Raw genomic sequence first — 19,630 nt, forward strand, 5'->3', positions numbered from 1 at the left:
AAAAAAAAAAAAAAAAAAAAAAAAAAAAAAAAAAATTATCTTTATGGGAGGTGACTTATTTCTCTAGCAATCCTGTGAGTGATTTAGCATGGCAATTCATGAACACTGAGTTGTTTCTTTGCTCTGATTGTCTTTTGCTCAATGAAATGGCTTTTAGGAGGGCTCAAAGGTGGAGCCAGATTCTCCTGCACTAATAGGATAAGCATGGAGACACCAGTGCTCAGTGTGGCCTCTGGTTGTCTGAAATTTCGCTATCGACTATAATACCTTGAAAGAATTAGGTTTCCAAAGTGGGAAATTGTACTGCTGTTTGTTATATAACATTTAGCCTTAGGAAAAGGGCAGGAAAAATTTAAAAGCACATCTGTAGGCACAAAGAGAATTATAATAGAAATTCAGAATTCCTAGGCATATGACCTAGACTAAAATGTTTTCATAACTAAAAATGAAACCAAGGTCATTTATAGTACAAAGTACCACAGAAGTCAGTAGTTAGGGGATGGAGATAGATATGGAAAAGCAAAAAAAAAAAAAAAAAAAAAAGCAAAACCCAGCCTAACCCCCAGGGAGGGAAGAGGGGAGACAGATAGGCAGCTACACAATGTTTTTACTATCTTGAGTTCTTTTTTCCCAGATTCCATAGCTAAATCCAAATGTATTAATAGGTAGAGGCTACATAAGAAAGGAAGGATGAGACTATTTTCTTGCTTATTCATACAGTAATTCAGAAATGTACATTGAACACTTTCTATATGCCAGGCACTGCTGGGCACTGGAAATACAAAAGCAAGCAAAACTGAAAAACTATCCTGTCCTCCTGAGGCTTAGCATCTAAGGGAGACAGGCATTAATCAAATAACCCCGTGTGGCTGTGAAGCAGCCATGATGCTGAGTGAGTGCTACAAGAGAGGACTGTGCAGCTACGAGGGCTTATAACAGGATTGGAGCTAGTCAGGGAAGATCTGAGGAAGTGATGAAAGAATGGAAATCAATACGTAGCAGCTAACAAGGCAGAGTGAGATACTTCTTCCTATACTGTATCCTCCTAATGAGCATCCACTTCACAGAACCACCTCTTCATTGAGCCAAACCTACCACACAGGGATACATTCTCTAGAGGAAAGTTGAGCAACTATTGCATTTTGGACATTAGAATATGGGTGGGCTGACAGGTATGTGTATGTTTATTATCCAAGACAGCCAAGGTGTTTAGCCTGTTGCAACATCCCAGGGGACAGAGGCTCTTATTTGTGACTCTTTTTTCTTACCTGTAACACCAGAGGCATAAGTTACATCATAATGCTGCATCTTGTTGATGCTTCAATCCTCACAATTCAAAGGTGATTTCTGAAGCACTTTGTTACACTGGGGACAGCTACTCAATCCTCCCACTCTTTTTTTGCCTCACTTTGGAGTCTTGGGCTCTCTTGATCACTGACTCTGCCAGGTCTTTCAGCAGGCAAGACAGCTCAGTTAAATTGGGTTTGGACTCCACTGTAGTGCATGCATGAGACAGTGCCCCGATCCCCAACACCCACACACAAACTAAGTATTTGTAACAGAATCGTTACCATTAATATTGCTTAAAGGCTAACACATTAGCCAGAACCTAGACGTCTTACGGAAATTTTCTATTGCAATGTTACTTCATCTACATAAAGTTGTCCAGTCACTGAAACCTCCAACTGAAATAAATGGTAAGCTTTTTCTCAATTCTGAAATCGGATTCATTAAAAGGCACACGGGGAAAGATGATATAATACAACAGGCTTCTTCATGGCAAGCAGTTCCCTAGATGAGGTAATTGGAAAATTCAAGGCTGGTCTCTCAGGTGCATATAATTTATCCAACAGGCTTGAGATAAGGCTGCTTCTTTTCCAAGTGGTATTTGTTTAAACGACAAATACTGAGGTTTGGGAGAAGGGAAGTCTGGCTTATAAAACAGATAGTAAGGAGATCCAAACTAAAAATTCTACCAATTAGATCTTTATTCACTGATCATAATATGAAGTCTCTACCATCTGCCAGGAACTGTCCTACATGGGGACAGAATGGTAGTTTAAAAATATCAAATCCCTGCCCTCATAGAGCTTACAATCTAGCATGAGAGGACAGACAACAAACAGAACATACATATGTTGGCCTGTAATCCCAGCACTTCGAGAGGCTTGAGATGGCCAGGAGTTTCTGAGATGAGCCTGGGCAACATGGCAAAACCCCGTCTTTACAAAAAATGCAAAAAATTCACCGGGCATGGTGGGGTGTGCCTATGGTTCCACCTACTTCGGTGGCTGAGGTGGGAGAATCACTTGAACCTCGGGAGGCAGAGGCTACAGTGAGCCAAGACCGTGCCACTGCACTCCAGCCTCGGCAACAGAGAGAGAGAGAGAGAGAGATCCTGTCTCCAAAAAAAAAAGAAAAAAAATACAAACCACAAAACATATACATACATGTGAGATGGCGATGAAACTGGGCAACTCTGAGGTGGGAAGTTGCTATTTTGTACAGAGTAGTTAATAGGGTGATATTTGACACTGGAGTGGGAACTTGAGAGGAACATGAATCATGAAGGTATCTGTGAAAAAAGCATTTCAGATGGAGGGGCAGTGATTCAGGCCCTGAGACAGTGCGTGGAGAGTTTGAGGAGCACCAGGCAGGCCAGTTTGGCTGGAACAGGGTGATGGAGGCGGATGGGTGGGCAGTAAGAGCAGGGATCCAGATCATGTGGGGTCTTACATGCTGATGTAAAGGCTCACTTTTCTGAGATGCGAGGCCAATGGACAGTGGTGAGCAGAAGAGTGACATGAGCTGACATGTTTCAAAAGATTTCTCTGATATTGGGTGGTCAAAAAAGATAAAGGTTGGGAATTGACCACTGGATTCTGTAACCTGGAGTTTACCAGTAACCTTGACAACAGCTATTTCAGTGGAGTCTTGAGGATGACAGGCTGACTGGATTAGATCGTACAGAGAATGGGAGGGAAACTAGAGATACCAAACAACAATTCTTTTGAGGTCCTTTTAAAGAGGAGCAGAAAAGGGGGGAAGTTGCTAAAAGGGGTTGTGAAATTCTTGAAAACTCAGCCCTAACACCCAATGCGACTCTATTTGGAGAAAGAACCTTTAAGGAGGTGATTAAGGTTAAATGACCTCATGTGGGTGGGGTCCTAATCCAATAGGTCTGGTGTCCTTATATGAAGAGACACCAGGAGCACATGCACACAGGAGAAAGGCCATGTGAAAACAGAAGGCTGCCATTTGCAAGCCAAGGACAGAGTCCTCACCAAAAAACAACCCTGCCAGCACCTAGATTTTGGATTTCCAGACTCCAGAACTGTGAGAAAACTAATTTCTGTTGTTTAATCCACCCAGTCCGTGGTATTGTTATGGCAGCCCTAGCCAACTAATACAAAAGGGAAACTTGTATTTGAAGAGGGAATATTGTACCATATTTATTTTCTGAAGTAAGCAATCTGGTAGGGGGGGAAATTACTGAAGCAATGTTCTCGGGCAGTAGCTACAGAATGGGATTTAGTACACGGGATAGAAGTTGGCTCTTGATAGGAATTTGGATAGATGTGTATATGTGGTAGGGAGGCTAGGGAAATTCTCCTCTGAATCCTTTTATATTCTTGGTGAAATAGGAAGCAAGGTCGTAAGTACGGAGTGGAGGTGGGGTAGAAATTGGAGTTTGAGGGGAAGAAAGTATGAATTGTCTAGAAGCATGGGAGAATAAATGGACTGGGGAGATGTTTCAGGTTATTGGGCAATGCTAAGAGCCCACTGAAATTAGTGGTCATAAATTTAAAGTGAGGCTAGTCATCCCACTTTTTTAGGATCATTCAGTTGGGTTAGATGGAAAGCTGGATCTAACCTGGGTTGGAGTTTTGCCAGGCAAGAATGATAGAGGGAGACTATGCAATAGAGTGATTATAGTGATGGTCTGTAGAATCTAAGCTGGGAAGGATGAAGGGAAGGACCTGAGGTGGGTGAGAGGAACAACAGGAAGGTGGCAGAATCACTGCATTGTGGGTTCCAAAGAGGTAGATGAATTAGTAGTCAGGTTATTACAGTGGGTGACCTGGAAAGGTGGGAGGTTGTGGTTGCAGGATGCCTGAAACTGAGACTATGCAGAGGGTGCGGTTAGAATCAAGATCTAGGATATGTAAGGCTAAGTAGGGAAAAAATAACATTGGGGAAATTGTCATAGAACTAAGAAGTCTGTGTAGACAATAAGTTATCCCAAGATTGATAAGGAGTTGTACCAGAGTCATAGCAAGCTCAATGCTATAATCTTCAAGGAATGAAGGGGAACAATTTGGGGCTCAGTATATGGCTGAAACATGGAGGAATAGCAAGCTGTATAGCTGAAAAGCATGAGCTCCAAGGCTGGCCAGTTTTAGAAAAAAAAAGTAGGGCTAATGCCCTAGAACAGGGTTTCTCAGCAGTGGAACCACTGACATTTTGGATTGGATACTTCTTTGTTTCAGGAAGCTGTCCTGAGCATTGTAAAATGACTAGCAGCATCTCTGACCTTTACCCACAAGATGCTAGCAGCGCCTTGCCCCAGTAGTGGCAACTAAAAATGTCTCTGAGACTTTGCCAGATGTCCTCTTAGGGGCAGAGTCCCTCCTGGTTAAGAACCACTCATCTCGGCCAGGCACAGTGGCTCACGCCTGTAATCACAGAACTTTGGCAGACCAAGGTGGGCAGATCATGAAGTCAGGAGTTCGAGACCATCCTGGCCAATCTGGTGAAACCCCGTCTCTACTAAAAATACAAAAAGTAGCCGGGCGTAGTGGCATGTGCCTATAATCTCAGCTTACTCTTGGGAAGCTGAGGCAGGAGAATCGCTTGAACCTGAGAGGCGGAGGTTGCAGTGAGCTGAGATCACGCCACTGCACTCCAGCCTACGCAACAGAGCAAGGCTCTGTCTCGGAAAAAAAAAAAAAAAAAAGAACCACTCATCTCAAAGCAGCAGTAATAAGCTAAAAGGACATATACTTCTGGGCTGAGTGACAGAAGGAGTGAGGAAGAGCAAATAGCTAATAATTTGAGAGGGTGACGGGCAGGAATGTGTTTTGGGAAGATCAGATTTGGGTTACAGAAAGAGGCTGAAGGGAATGTTTCCAGAAAAGGGTGAGAACACAGAGAACATCTTAGTATTTATGGCTACAATGTAGCCCATGTCTGTCAGCCTCAAGGAGGAAAGATATTCCGCAATGATCTGACAGTCATCATCTAATTATTTCACTTCCTTTGCCTGACCCAATTCACCAAATGAGTCATCCACTTCTTAAGGGATCTTATAATGCAGATTTCAATAATTATATTTAATACATGCTGAGTGTATTGCTATATAAGAAATCAAGACTCTCAGAAGAACACACGAAATATATACAGTGAAGACCTTGGCAGGGTTGAGGCACTAGTGCTGTGTACATCCTCTCCCCAGAATTCTCAAGCAGCTAAGAAGGCACACTATGAGTGAAGGCACAGTAAGAGTCAAAGCTCCCAATTAACTTTCTAGATATATAAACAACAGTGAAGACTACTCTAAAGACTACTCTACCAAAAACAGACCTGTGAGAAGTATGAAGGTGTCTAGATTTTCTGGCATGAGTAGAACTGTAATAAACGTATGAGGTTCTATTTCAACACCACTCCCCTTTATTAACTTTCTATTTGTATGCCCTTGACCGAAGAGTAATCTTCAGGCTTTGGGGCAGAAGGCTGACATGGCATAGAGAGGGAAGGGTGGGACAACACCAAAACAAGATCACATTATCATGATCACGAAACATGTACCAGTAAATCCACTGAAAGTATGCTAACAAAAAGTGGACAGGATGAAAGGAGGTTTCTAATCTCTAGGGAAAATATCTAAATAATGTGTAGCTCAGAGAAAAATAAAAAAGGTCATAATAGGCCAGGTGTCGTGGCTCACGCCTGTAATCCCAGCACTTTGGGAGGCCGAGGCGTGTGGATCACGAGGTCGTCAGGAGTTCGAGACCAGCCTGGCCAACATGGTGAAACCCCATCTCTACTAAAAACACAAAAATTAGCTGGGTGTGGTGGCAGGGACCTGTAATCCCAGATACTCGGGAGGCCGAGGCAGGAGAATCATTTGAACCAGGAGGCAGAAGTTGCAGTGAGCCAAGATCATGCCACTGCACTCCAGCCTGGGTGACAGAGTGAGACTCTGTCTAAAAAAAAAAGGGTTATATCAGAAAGGAACTAACTAAACTACATAGACCCTTCAGTTCCAATGGAATAGATACGTCCATACTGTACAAAATGAAAAGGAGTCTCCTGTGGCAGAAAAAGAACGTTTGCCAACCTACCTTTAAGAGAAATGTAGAGGTGGTCTTTTGTGCTCAACCATCCACAAGTACAATCAGTGAGTAACAAAAGAGCACCTGAACTCCAGTGCAAGATAAGGCACTTTGTTTTTAATTCTATCAGTCTCTTTAGAATGAACGAAGGTCTGGGTCCTCTGGAAATCTCAGTGGTGCTGACTGCAGCTTTAAAATGCTGAGCACAAACCCATCAGAGAGCCACAGTCCTAAGTAGACTCCTCGGTGCGCTCTGCCCACCTGTCCACGTACATTGAGACTTCTCATTAAACTTCCCACAGCATGACCAGTGGGGACGACCTGGGTGGCCTTTGTGTCCATGGCCACAGCCTAGGTACCCACCTACATGGGCCAAAAAGGAAAGGACAAAAATCAACCATTAGAGTGGAGTCCAGCAGTTACCATTATCATGGAAATTAGACCGACCTCCTGGCAACATGCAGATTCATGGGAGTGAAAATATCTAAGAAAGTCTTGGCAAGAGGAACAAGCTGTCTGACTGCTGTGTAGTCAGGAGGACCCCGAAAATTGATCACAGCAAATCAACTCCTAGAGTTCTAAGAATGCTGTAGTGATTAAATTTACCACCTGAAGGAGGCGAACCAGTTTGCACATTAACTGTAAAATAAATTGGTTTGGATTTTAACTGTAAAATCATTGAAATAAAAAAGGATAGGTTGGTGGACATAGAAAAAAAACAGAGGTAGATCCTCAAGTGTTTACACAGAAGGATGCAAAAGCCCATTTTACGGCCCATTATTAGAGTAAGGACACAATAATTTTTTTTTTTAAGTAATTAGATCCTTTACCTAAACTCCCTATCCTTTCCGTCCCCTTGAAAGACCCACACCTTGTTCAACTGGTTTAATCATCCACTCCCCCAGCCATGCCTCATTTGGAATTTATTTAAGGTACTAAAAGGAATAAGATGGGTCCACAGTTTTCACACTGCTCAGGCTGCTGGAAAGGGACAGACAAACTGAGAATCTGACATAGAAGCACAGGGCTCATAGGAGCTGTACCAAAACTAACAGAACGCAGAGCTTTTAAGCCTGCTATTTCAATTCAGAACAAGGAAGCTTTAAGTGAAACTTTTAGAACAGTGGTGTCTCTATAATCACAGATTGTGCTTCCTAGAACCAGAGCCTAAGTCCAAATGTCTAGGGGCTGTGTGGTGGGGAAGGGCCCGTTGCTTGATTCCCACTGCTGGCAGAAAGGCCCAGGTAGTGCTTTCTCCTTACCTGGCATGGTGCCTCCACAGGCGCAGCGAGCGGTTTTCTGGCCTCCACTGGAGCAGAAGGTGCAGCAGTGAAACACACCTGGGTGTGGGCGGTGCTTTCTCCTCACGGTCACAGTGAATGGCGAGCCCTTCAGTGTTCAGACCAAAAGCAAAGAACAGCATCTTATGAGTTAACAGGATGTGCTGAGCATCGCTATGTGCTAAACAGAGTCTGAGGCACAGGACCTGCCCTTGGAGGGACAAGGACACCAGGAGACAAACACATTAGAGGGCAAGAACCCTGCTCAGCTGAGAGGGGGCAGATACAGATGCAGTGGAAGCATTACATGGTCTGTGCAGCCCTCCTACCATGCTTTTCACCGCAGATGCTGAGTACTAGACACAGGTACTGATTTATTCCGTGTAGCCGAACCTGCTGGGCACTGACAGGAGTCACACAGAGTCAGCTGCATTTTCAGTGACATCTGTATTAGCTGGGGATTGTTCTGGCAAGATGGCAGCAAAAGCAGAATCCCATGCCACAAGAAGCTTAAGCTTTTCTTAATGGACTCTGCCTCACTCTATCCTTGTATGAAGTGTAAGTATTGAGGTCATTCAATACATTAGTAATCTCAGACTGACTTTTCTCTGGGATTCTCAATCTCAATTCTTAAGGAACCTCAGGTGTAATAAGTAGAATGTCGCAACCACAAAGATAGGACATCCTGTGGTCCCTTCTCCAATTTCTCGGCCATGTACCTCTTCTCACATACCAAGCTAGCCTCTTTCCTTCCATCCTGGACATGACTTATCTGTTTACTCACCCACTTATTCTGTGACAGTGAAGACATATGGAAGGGAGAAAGGTTAAAATGTGTACAGCTAATAATCCTCAAATTAGTAACTCTCCCATCTGCCCCCTTTCCTTTAAGGATAACTTTCATTCTCTAATTTATATCCCATATTAAACAAAAAATACTTATTTTTTTTTTTAAAGATGGGATCTCACTCTGTCACCAGGCTGGAGTGCACTGGCACAACCACAGCTCACTGCAGCTTCGAGCTCCTGGGCTCAGGCAATCCTCCCAAGTAGCGGGACTACAGGTGCTTGGGACCAATTTAAATATTTAATAAGTTGCAATGTGCCTATCCTTATGTGAGAGCCACACTGTTAGAGAAAACGCAAAGCAGAGAGCCTAGCACCTTAGAAGTCTTTCAGATGTTAAATTTCCCATCTTAAAGAGTTTACAATCCAGTTAAAAAACAACTTGGCATTCAAAGAAATGGGTTCAAATTCCCATTTTGCTATATTTGCTGTGTATTTTAATGCAAGTTTGGTCTCTTGGTCTAATTGGACACTGATCCCTGTGCCTGAGTGGTTTTGAGGAAAATTGAAATAACGTATGTAAAAACACCTAACCTGTTCCTGATATACCATAATTAAGTAAATAAATGGCTTTTAATATGAGTGTTCCTAAGTGCACAAATCGTAAGCCTAACATATCATGATGCTGTATGGTATTTTACTGTCCCTGTCAGTGTTGATTTCTGTGGAAAGAAACCTCTGAGTACTCCAGGGTCAGCAGAAAGATTCTGCTGGATCTGTTAGTATCACCCCATTTTTAAAAACTCATAATCTCTAAAGCGGAAAGTGCTCTACTTGTTTGTGTTATACTTGTTTGTTTGTAGAAACCATGGTAACATAACTTGTTTGGTGTATTTGTTTGTTTATAGTAACCATAGTAACAGAAAAACCTATATGTAAAACAGAGTAGAAAATTACGTAAGCAGATGGTTAGGCAGACAGATGACTAGTCAGTTGTGAGGAGGGGGTGTAACTCTCTCAACTGTATTCATGGCCAGATACAGTCTGGACAACACTGGAAAATTCTGAGCTAGATTATATTTTTTGAATATGCATGGTTGTCTGCTGGCAGATCACCTCCTGTGATCAAGACATCTTCTCCATATTAAGAATCCTAAGATACTGACTGGGAGAATGATAAACTATACCCATAACTGCCAGGAAGTGACACAGGGATAGAGGGTTCTTATGGTCAACAGCATCCTCCAGGAAGAATAAGAGTAGCAAAATCTGGGCTGTTTCTAAAGTGAAGAAGAAGACATGGGGATTCTATTCAATCTCTCTGTATAGCTGATCCTATGCGAAACATCTCCAGATCCTAAGACAGCAGAAGCCAGGGAGCTCAAGGAAGCACATGCACCAGTCTTACCTGCACATGCTGTTCTTTGACGCAGACCCACACAGTATAGACACCAGGCTCCTTGGGGGTGTAGGAAATGTAGTATGTCCCATCCTTGTTATCCTGCACCATCGGTCTGACTGGGCTGAATGGAGATAAGAGTCAAAACACCACTCACTCCCACAAGCCGGCTTTAGTTGCTACTATTTCAGAATGTAAACTCTACACCATTCCATTCAGTATTAATGTTAAATATCCCCAAACAGGATGCTTCTTCCATTTGCTTCAGAAGTTAATTTTACAACAGAAGGTAAACAGCATAAATTCCAATTTAGTCTGATATTCAAGACAAATTCCTCGAATATATTATTGCGTCCTTTTCTTTTTTTTTTTTTGAGACGGAGTCTCGCTCTGTTGCCCAGGCTGGAGTGCAGTGGCCGGATCTCAGCTCACTGCAAGCTCCGCCTCCTGGGTTTATGCCATTCTCCTGCCTCAGCCTCCCGAGTAGCTGGGACTACAGGCACCCGCCACCTCGCCCGGCTAGTTTTTTGTATTTTTTAGTAGAGACGGGGTTTCACCGTGTTAGCCAGGATGGTCTCCATCTCCTGACCTTGTGATCCTCCCGTCTCGGCCTCCCAAAGTGCTGGGATTACAGGCTTGAGCCACCGCGCCCAGCCATTGAGTCCTTTTCAACAGGCTTCTGTTGAACCCTCTTGCTCTGTTGTCCCTCCTCCATTTCTGCAATTCCAGAGAAATATAAACATGTTCCAGGCATAATTTAGTACCAAAGGGAGACTGATTTTTGAAAAGGGTACCACTCAGTCTAACACAGAAGATTTTTCAACTTATTCTAAAGCTTGAGATGAAAAGAATCTGAGGGGCAGACCATAGCTTTGAGAGAGAATTGAATACAAAATCCACACAAGAAAACACATTTGGTCATATAACGTTTCATAGCATTATGGGGAGGTAAGATGTAATTACCTAGTTGCACTCCAATATATATATATATATTTTGACGTGGGGTCTTGCTCTATTACCCAGGTTGGAGTGCAGTGGCGCAATCACAGCTCACTGCAACCTCAACCTCCTGGGCTCAAGGGATCCTCCCATCTCAGCCTCCTGAATAGCTAGGATTATAGGCATACGCCTATAATTTTTTTTTTTTTTTTTTTTTTTTGTAGAGACAGGGTCTCCCTATGTTGCCCAGGCTGGTTTTAAACTCTTGGGCTTAAGTGATCCTCCTGCCTCCACTTCCCAAAGTGCTGGATTACAGGCGTGAGCCACCGGTACCCAGCTCCAATATCTTAAAGGACCTCATGTTTCCAGTTTTCTCACTGCCTATTATCCATGACACCTACTTGTGTCATACAAACCTGTCTTTCTTATCCTTAGGGAGAACGGCAACTTGAATGTTGTCTCCTCCCCTGCCCATGATTTCTCCTGCGGCATCCTTACAAAGCAAGGTGAAAGAGGCTGTCTGTTTCTCCCGGGCTCTGTGGAGGTCTGAAAAAGATAAACACTCGGTCCTCACCTCAAATGTAAACTGCAGTGACTACATCTCCATCTTGCTTTTTCTCTTCAGAACAAAGGGTTGTACTTTCCTGCTTACTGTAACCACCCTGGCTCCCTTTCTTTTCTCTTCCCCTTCTGCCTCCTAGAGTACACCTCTTGGGAGTCCTTCCTGGTTAGCCTGGTTCTCTCAGCTATCAGCTGCTTTGGATCACACAGGATCCTGGACCTTACCTTCAGTCCTAGGAGGCTTTAAAAATACTCAGGACTGACCTAGGTATTTAGAGAAGAAAACCTCTAGACCTTGTGAGAGAGGCTAGTAACCCCAAAACCACCCTCCCTAAGCTCCTGATCCTACTGGGCTAGGCAGGGAGTACAGGTGACCAGCCTCACGACCCTCCATGTTGTGACATCCTCTGCAACTTGGTAGCTCATGCCAAGGTATTGGGGGGCTATCCAGTAGCTACAGCCCCTACTCCAGCATTCAGATGAAACAGGGTTTCTTAACCTGGGGTTCATGAACTACTATGAGGTCTATGGAAAGGCTTATGAAGAGTCTAAAAATCTGGAATTGTATGCACAAGTTACTGGGTGTTTCTGTAGGAGAGAACATTCTCAAAGAGATCTATGGCTTCCAAACAGTTAAGAATGCCTGTATTAGAGTCTGATGACCCTTAAGATGCAATCTTCCTACCAGGACTGACCTGTGAAATATGTTTTAATAACATGCTTCCATTAGAAAGGGAACGCTCGTTAAAATAAACCATTTTTCCCCCAATTAAATGAAACACCTACCATATCCTTTTAAATGCCAGTAAGGTGGATGTGAACCAAAAAGGGCCTAAAGGAAAGGAAACCGTAATCTCATCTTCCTTACTCCTCTGAAACCCCCTTCAGAACTTGCTCTAGGAATCCAGGGTCTGCCATGCTCCTCTCTGAGCAGGCAGAATTTCACCTGGCCCTAGTCACTGCTGTTGCCTCCAATGGGCACTGTCTCTGTTCTGCCATCTGATAGAAACACAACATAATCTATGCGCTTCTCAGCTGTTACTACTTCTCTGAACAGGAAAAGGGTCAAGCCTCACTCCTGTATTAACTGTACCCTAATCAGAACAAACCAGAAAGGGCAAAGGTGAGAGTCACTGTCTTTCAGATCAGTTTATCTCCCCACCTTTGGTAACCTGGTCAGTAGGGCGTGCTTCCTAGCAAAACAAGCCACCAATCTTTACACACCATCTCCCTGTAGACTACCTTCTCAATGTCAATGGGAAATGCCTTCCTACCTTCTCCTTGTAGGACACATTTGGCTGGATCAACCTCTTTGGTATTAATGGTACCATAAATTTCATAGCCATGGCACTGGCCTGCTTTCTCCTGAGGACAGAAGCGTATCTTATCATTTACTCCAGGACGGGCACTATATTGAACTTTGTTCAGCTTCTTGAGCCGTTCTACTACCACCCCCTTGGTGATGAGGATCTCCAAGTCTGAGCCGCTGGTCAGCAAGTGCTCAGTGAACTCCACTCCAGTCCGCATGTCTGCCAGTAACTGTTCCAGCTGGGCCTTCTGCAGCTGCAGGGAATTTTCTTTCTGGATTCGTATGTCTTCCAGCTGCTTCAGCAGCTTGTCCCGATGTTCCTCAATGGCCTTAATGTAGCCCTCCGAGAATGTCTGGACATCAGCTGCCACTGCCTCCACTCGCTTCTGGAGGGCACTATTCATTACGTTGATCTGAGCCAGGGCTTCCTCCAGGGCCTCCACGTGGGGCTGAGTACCTTTGAGGAGCTCCCGCACAGAGTCCCCATGCTTGTGGATGACGTTGCTGGTGAAGTCACAGGGGTGTTCCCGATGCTCCCCCACCACGCAATCCCGGCACACGGGCCGGTCACAGAACTCACAGAACAGCCTCAGTTCCTCTGCAGGATGAACAGGACACAGGATGGGCTTCCCAATCCGGCTGTAGCTTTTCAAGTCTTTTAGGTCCACCATGGTGTGGTAAGTCGTTTTCTTCTGCCGCCTAGGGGCAAAGAGAGTCAATAACAGGAAATAAGGGAATAATTCTAGTTGGGAATAGTTGGGCAGAGATATTTCAGGAGCATAGACTCTGAAGTTAAACAAACTTGATTTCAATTCCTTGCTCTAATCTCTAATTGCATGATCCTTTCTGATTCCAGTTTCTTATCTGTACAGTGGAGACAATCCCTACCTGCAAGAGCTGCTGTGTAGAATAACATGTGAACAGACTAGGGCTCTGGCTTGCTACATGTCTATGTAGAAGGTTGCAAGACTATGACTGCATGCTAGGACTTTCCCCAAAGAGTTTAGACAAGAGCCACAGTCGGCTTCCTAAGGTAAGCTAGCAGCGAGGGCATGGCAGAAAACCAGCACCAAGAAACAGAAACCATGCCAGATAACACAGTAATAAAGTCCAAGCAATTAAAAAGCAGATAGCTGATCCTGACACCAAGTCTCATCTAGCTTGCATCTAAGATTTTGGTGAAGCATTTCTGTTGACCAGTACCTATATTACCCAAATCAGCAGGCTAGAATTTTTTTCAAGAGACATCGTCAACATTATTAGAAAGCGTGAAACCGGCCGGGCACGGTGGCTCACGCCTGTAATCCCAGCACTTTGGAAGGCTGAGGTGGGCAGATCAACTGAGGTCAGGAGTTTGAGACCAGCCTGGTCAACATGGTGAAACCCCGTCTCTACTAAAAATGCAAAAAATTAGCCAGGTGTGGTGGCGTGTGCCTATAATCCCAGCTACTGGGGAGGCTAAGGCAGGAGAATCGCTTGAACCTAGGGGATGGAGGTTGCAGTGAGCGGAGATCGTGTCATTGCACTCCAGCCCGGGCGACTAGAGTGAGACTCCATCTCAAAAAAAAAAAAAGTGTGAAACCGATGGTTGGTAGAATCAAAGCTCTCTAATTTCTTTCCTGTAGTAGCCCTCTACAGATGTAGGGAAATCCCTAGGAAAACATGGTGACTGTTCACAGTTCCTCCATTAGCATTATATCAATTTGAAGCTTATATGCCTATTCTGGCACCAGAAGAGTGGCTGCAGAGAAAATAGGGTCAGCTGGTTTGGCTGGCAGCAACACAGTTGCAGGGACTATCACATAATTACAAGTTAAAAATAGAGTGAAGTCTGCAAACTTGTTCTGTTAGTGTAGCCAGAAAACAAATGGAAGTTAGAACCCAAAATCTATTTTAGGCTAATCCTAAAACTGTGGTCATTTTATATTCTGGTGTCCTAGGATGGGGTAAGGTAGAGTAAGAAGGGAAAAAATGATCCATCTGACAAACTATTCACCAAATGCCATAAAAGACATAGTCTGCACCCCAATTAACACCCCAATAATACCAGCCCACCTCACCAAGCTCCAGAGTAACTCTAAGGTACAAAGCAAAAGCTGAGGTCCAGCCAATCATCACCTGTTCTCGGAGTGTAGCATGGGTTAATGGAATGTAGTCAGAATGATCTGGATTTAATACTCAGTTGTTACACACTCACCAACTGTAGGACCTTGGCAAATCACATACTGCTGAGCTTGTTTCCCCCAATTAATAAATGGGGGTGAAAACAAGGCCTGCTTTTCTGCAAGAGTTGCAAGATCAAAGGAGATAGAGAGCAGGATCTATGCTATTATATTCATTCTCCTGTTTCTCCAGCACCCAGTACAATTATTCACTACATGAATGATTGATGATTGAAGGAAACTGTAGCTGCACTTTGTAAATTGAAAGGGATTATGAAAACCTCCATTGCTATTGCTAAAGGTACTATATTAGGCTGACCGGGTTAACTGTTGTACTAGAGTATTTGCTACTGCATTTTTATATTGCTCTTTGACCTTCCACGGTATTTGAGAAGGCTTTCCTTTTCATCTGCTCACCAAGGGATTTCTGTCTTGACACCTTTGTAATCTGCTCTTAAGCTACACCGGGTGGAATGTCCCATCTTTACCTATGAGCCTGGCAGCAGAAGTGGCAGAGGTTGGCTTTGCAGGTCTGACACCTCTTCTCTACTTCCCTGTCGTTGCACAGGTCACACACCAGGCCCTGGCCTTCCCCACGCAGGCTCTCCAGCATCACATCATTCACCGCCAGGTGGTCTATGGTTAAAGCCTTCACTCCACCCATGGGCAGGTCCACCTGAGCATCACATACCGGACAGAGGAGGCCGATCTGCGACTGCAGACTTCGTGGCTTGAGTTCCTGGAATATTGACCCCTCAGAGCTTGTGTCAGAGTCTCCCCCTCGGATGTCCACTACTGAGAAGGGCTCCAGCTGCTCCAGACACGTGGTGCAAACTGTATGCAAACAAGGCAAGAGCCTGGGGGCTTTGAAAAGCCCGAAGCACAAGGGGCAGTGAGTCTTGCCTGAGTTTCCAAGTGCAGTCCCACTAGGGAGTTTGCTTACAATGCCCAGCAGCGGCTTTCTGTTTTCTGACATACTCCCCACGTTTGTGACCAATATCAGAAAGGGCCCTGGGCAGTTCTACGATGTAGTAGTAGATGATTAAGCCCACCCAAAGAGAAAGTTTCCAGAACTTGAACAGAGACCATGGGGACTCCCTCGCTGACAAATAAAAGGGCAGACGGGAAGACCGGGCTTCCTCAAAATAACCACCCACAGACCTACTCAGGAGGGCCCCCTCCTTTCCACTGCATCCCATACCAGACACGCCCACGCCCTCCTCTGCCCCGCAAGTCCTCCCGGGATGCGCTTCCAAGTCTAGCTGTACAGCTAGTCCTGCTGCCAACAAAGTCACCCCAGCATCTCTCGCTCCCTCCACGGCCACCCCCCTCCCGCCGCCCGCCCCACTGCACCCCACACGCGACAAGCGCCGACCCCGCCTGCGCACGATGAGGTAGGGGCCCTCCTGCTCCTTCCCTCTGCGAAGCGCGCGCGCCAGGCGAGGGACTTGCAAGCCCCCGCCGGCTTCTCGGTGGCCGCCGCCTCCCCCTCGCCTCGGCCCAGGACGCCCGCGGGCTCTCGCCCCTCCTCACACCAATCCCAACCCGATCTACTCCGGCGAGTCCAATCACCGTCCGAGAGGGGCGGCCCTCGCCGCTCCGGGCCCCGCCGCCCTCCAGAGTGACGCCACTAAGCATCCAATAAGTTTTGGTAATTCCACATCTTCGCCAGTCCACTCAGGCGGGGGGCGGGACCTGACAAGGTCGTGGGCGGGGCGGCCGAAGGGCTGGGAGTGCGGCGGGAGGAAAAGGCAAAGGCTGGGAGCCAGCGGCATAGTGTAGTCAGCGTCACCGTTTCACAGGAACTGTCCCCCTATCTCTGTGGTGACCAGAGAGGCCTCAGGGCCTCTTTAAAAGCCACGCTGATTTGCTCCCGGGACGGCCCTCTTTCTGCCCTTGGACTGGTCCCACGAACGCAGACTAGGCTCTCCCATTGGTGGATGGCACTGTCAGTTGGCCCCGTGCTGGGAGTGGGAGATGTTTTTCTGGCTCCTGAGGCCTCGGCCGCTCGGGGGCGCCAGACGTTTCTCCTCCACGCCAGTGTAAGGCTGCGAGGCTCCTGTCCTCTGGCGCTTGTTGTAACTCAGGCCCCTCACGCCTAGCGTGCTGGGTACAAGCACTTCCGCGGCTCCCTGGCTTTGGGTATTTTCCTGGGGTGAGGGCATCTCAGGCTCGCGTTCCGGGAACCGGTTTGGGAGTCCGTGGAGCCGAGGTCTGGAATGGAGGGCTTACTTCGACCGGCCTGGGCAGCGCCATCCTCCTTGTTGGGCTCGGGAAGGCTTTGTTTTCCCGTCCGGGGAGAATGCAGATGACCTAAGGAGTTGAATGTCACCCAGGATTCCACATTTCTGTGTAACAGAAACGAGCTGAGCGAGTTGGACCCCCTGTTTTCATCAGTCAATCACGGAGGGCCCCTGCCTGGTCACAATGGGACAATGGACGGTGGCAGTGAGGGACAAAACTAATTTGGAAGATGAACACGTCCGACCCCTTTAACTTTATAATTACACGGCCGCCTTCTCTGGCCTTACCGGGCGTGTCCTGATTCTCCAAAATTCCAAAAATGGAAACAGCTGCTCCCTTCCCCTCCACCTGTTCTTATCTCCAGTCTCGTCAGCCTGTCTACTGGGCCCTCACTGCTTTCTTTGTTCATGACCTTCCCTACTTAATTTGGACTCAGCGGGCGGCTGTTTCACTGATGCCTTCATTATCCGTTTCATGCTATAGGCATAGTGTCTGGAGCCTAAGCTTTTAAAAATATGGAATCTGAAAAAGAAAAGTTAACCCCAAAATATGAAAAGAAAAAAAGCTGTAAAATATAAAACTGAAATGTTTAGCCATTTCCAAAATAAAACACGCCAATGAGTCAAATGCCACCTTTATATAAAATGTGCAAGTAAGTTCCAAATGTTAAGCATATCCCCAAAGATGTTTAAATAGTCCTTACCTAGATTTTTTTCAGCCTCTTGTGCTTCTTGCATCTGCTCTGAAAATCTGCATTCGCGTCTCCAGTAGGCTGGAGGAAGTCACAAAAACTGTGTGGACTTGGGGTTGCTATATATTCTTGCTTTGAACTTCACCTTTACCCTCCCTGCTGCTTGACTGTGCTTTACTTCATCTCTTGTTCATGCTGTATCACATTTCTTGTGGCGGTAGTTTCAAGCTTCTCTTGTTTGAGAAGTGCTTTATAATTTAAACGTGCACTATCTCATTTAGCCGTATCTCATTTAACCTTTAACAATATTGTAAGGAAATGGCCTTAAAGAGGTCTTGCCAGCTCTTGGATGGCCAGCCCAAGTTAACATATCTGGAACTTGAACACAACCTTATGATGCCATATCTAAGATTATATCAGGGTTACCTCACCTTTCCTTTTGTTTGTTTGTTTGTTTGTTTTTGAGATTGAGTTTCGCTCTTGTTGCCTAGGCTGGAATGCAATGGCAGGCTCTTGGCACACTGCAACCTCCACCTCCAGGGTTCAAGCGATTCTCCTCCCTCAGCCTCCCGGGTAGCTGGAATTACAGGTGTGCACCACCACACCTGGCTAATTTTTTGAATTTTTAGTAGAGACTGGATTTCACCGTGTTGGGCAGGCTCCTCTTGAACTCCTGACCTCAGGTGATCCACCCGCCTCAGCCTCCCAAAGTGCTGGGATTACAGGCATGAGCCGCCGCGCCTGGCCACCTCCACCTTTCCTTTCTCAGTTTCTTAAGCATCAAATCCCTCACACATGCTGCAGCTAATTCCCTTCCATTGATGAGAAAAGCAAGGCTGTCTGAAGAACTGCCTCACCTTTCTACTTAAAAAATCCATGATTCCTCACACCTCCTCTCGTACCTCTCCTGACTGCCATTCTTTAGTGCCAAGATTAGTTCCTCAAGATCTTTGCTTTTTATCCCAACCTCTCCTGCTTCCTCAAAACCTTATTCTTCCTATGTTTTATTCAGTCCATTTTTCTGCCAAGAGTTCTGATGAAGTCCTGAAAGGGGAAGCAAATCATCTTTTGGTCTAGCTCCTCTTCAACGTATTAATGGTGGTGGTTCTCACCGCTATATTTCTCAAAAGAGTGGTCTCACTGTCTGCTTTTGTCATCTTTTTATAACCATCACCACCCGTTTATTCTTCCCCTCTTTCCGACAGAGACTTTCTTGTAGATTGTGAGTGACCATATTGCTGGCCTTTTCTCAATAGGCAATCTCTTTAGTATTTACTATTTTTTGTGCTTCCTCATCCTTAAAACTTGTCTCCTCCTTGACTTCTGAAATACTCTACTCTCCTAGTCTTCTGTCTCTCGGGCTGCTTCTCACACCTTCCATCCTCACTAGTTCCCCTTCCTCCACTTTATCTCCTACCTTTGCGTCTACATTTCCTCTTATGCGAATGATTCCCAGACCAGTGCTCCCAGTACTGATGTCTCCCCTGAGCTCTTGTCATAGATTTCTAAATCTGCACTCAAATGTGTTCCTATCACCAAGTCCCACATAGCATAAACTTCACTGAACTTCTTTGCTCACTGAACTGCACTCTCTGAATTTTCCTGTTCGATTCTCTCCAGAGTATCATCATTCTCCTTTCCCTCCTGCATGAAACCTTATAGTGCTGCTGGCCTCCTTGCTCTTGTTCCATATCCAGGCAGACACCAATTTCTTTCCATCCCCACTGCCAACACCTCACTGCATACACTTTTTAAGATGCTATAGCTCTTTATCACCCTCACTTTAAGTATCACAGTAGTGTCTGAATTATCCCTGCCCTTTATTTTTTAATTGATCTATACAGTTCTTCCAAATTGATTGTAAAAACATATACAAACATGATACAAGTCAGTCTTCATTCTAAAACCTTCAGTAGCTCCCCAT

General features: G+C 45.4%; 1 protein-coding gene across 4 annotated transcripts; it reads right to left on the bottom strand.

Annotated features, from left to right (window-relative positions):
• Positions 1-5,327: 5,327 nt before the first annotated feature.
• Positions 5,328-17,224, bottom strand: TRIM45 (tripartite motif containing 45). 4 transcript variants are annotated; one of them, XM_017869822.1, is made up of 7 exons: positions 16,344-17,224; positions 15,260-15,510; positions 12,575-13,308; positions 11,156-11,285; positions 9,810-9,924; positions 7,598-7,724; positions 6,157-6,698 (listed from the first exon to the last, which is right to left on the bottom strand). In XM_017869822.1, exons 1-7 carry the CDS (start codon positions 16,407-16,409, stop codon positions 6,550-6,552), a joined length of 1,572 nt encoding a protein of 523 aa, XP_017725311.1. In that variant the 5' UTR covers positions 16,410-17,224; the 3' UTR covers positions 6,157-6,549. The 4 variants fall into 4 exon arrangements, with proteins under 4 accessions (XP_017725310.1, XP_017725311.1, XP_017725313.1 ...); XM_017869824.1 differs by lacking the exon at positions 16,344-17,224 and adding an exon at positions 16,160-16,328; XM_017869823.1 differs by lacking the exon at positions 16,344-17,224 and adding an exon at positions 15,973-16,128.
• Positions 17,225-19,630: the final 2,406 nt, after the last annotated feature.

This window comes from Rhinopithecus bieti, unplaced genomic scaffold (genome assembly GCF_001698545.2).
Source record: "Rhinopithecus bieti isolate Rb0 unplaced genomic scaffold, ASM169854v2 scaffold_3040, whole genome shotgun sequence".
In the NCBI taxonomy this organism is placed as follows: Eukaryota; Metazoa; Chordata; class Mammalia; order Primates; family Cercopithecidae; genus Rhinopithecus; species Rhinopithecus bieti.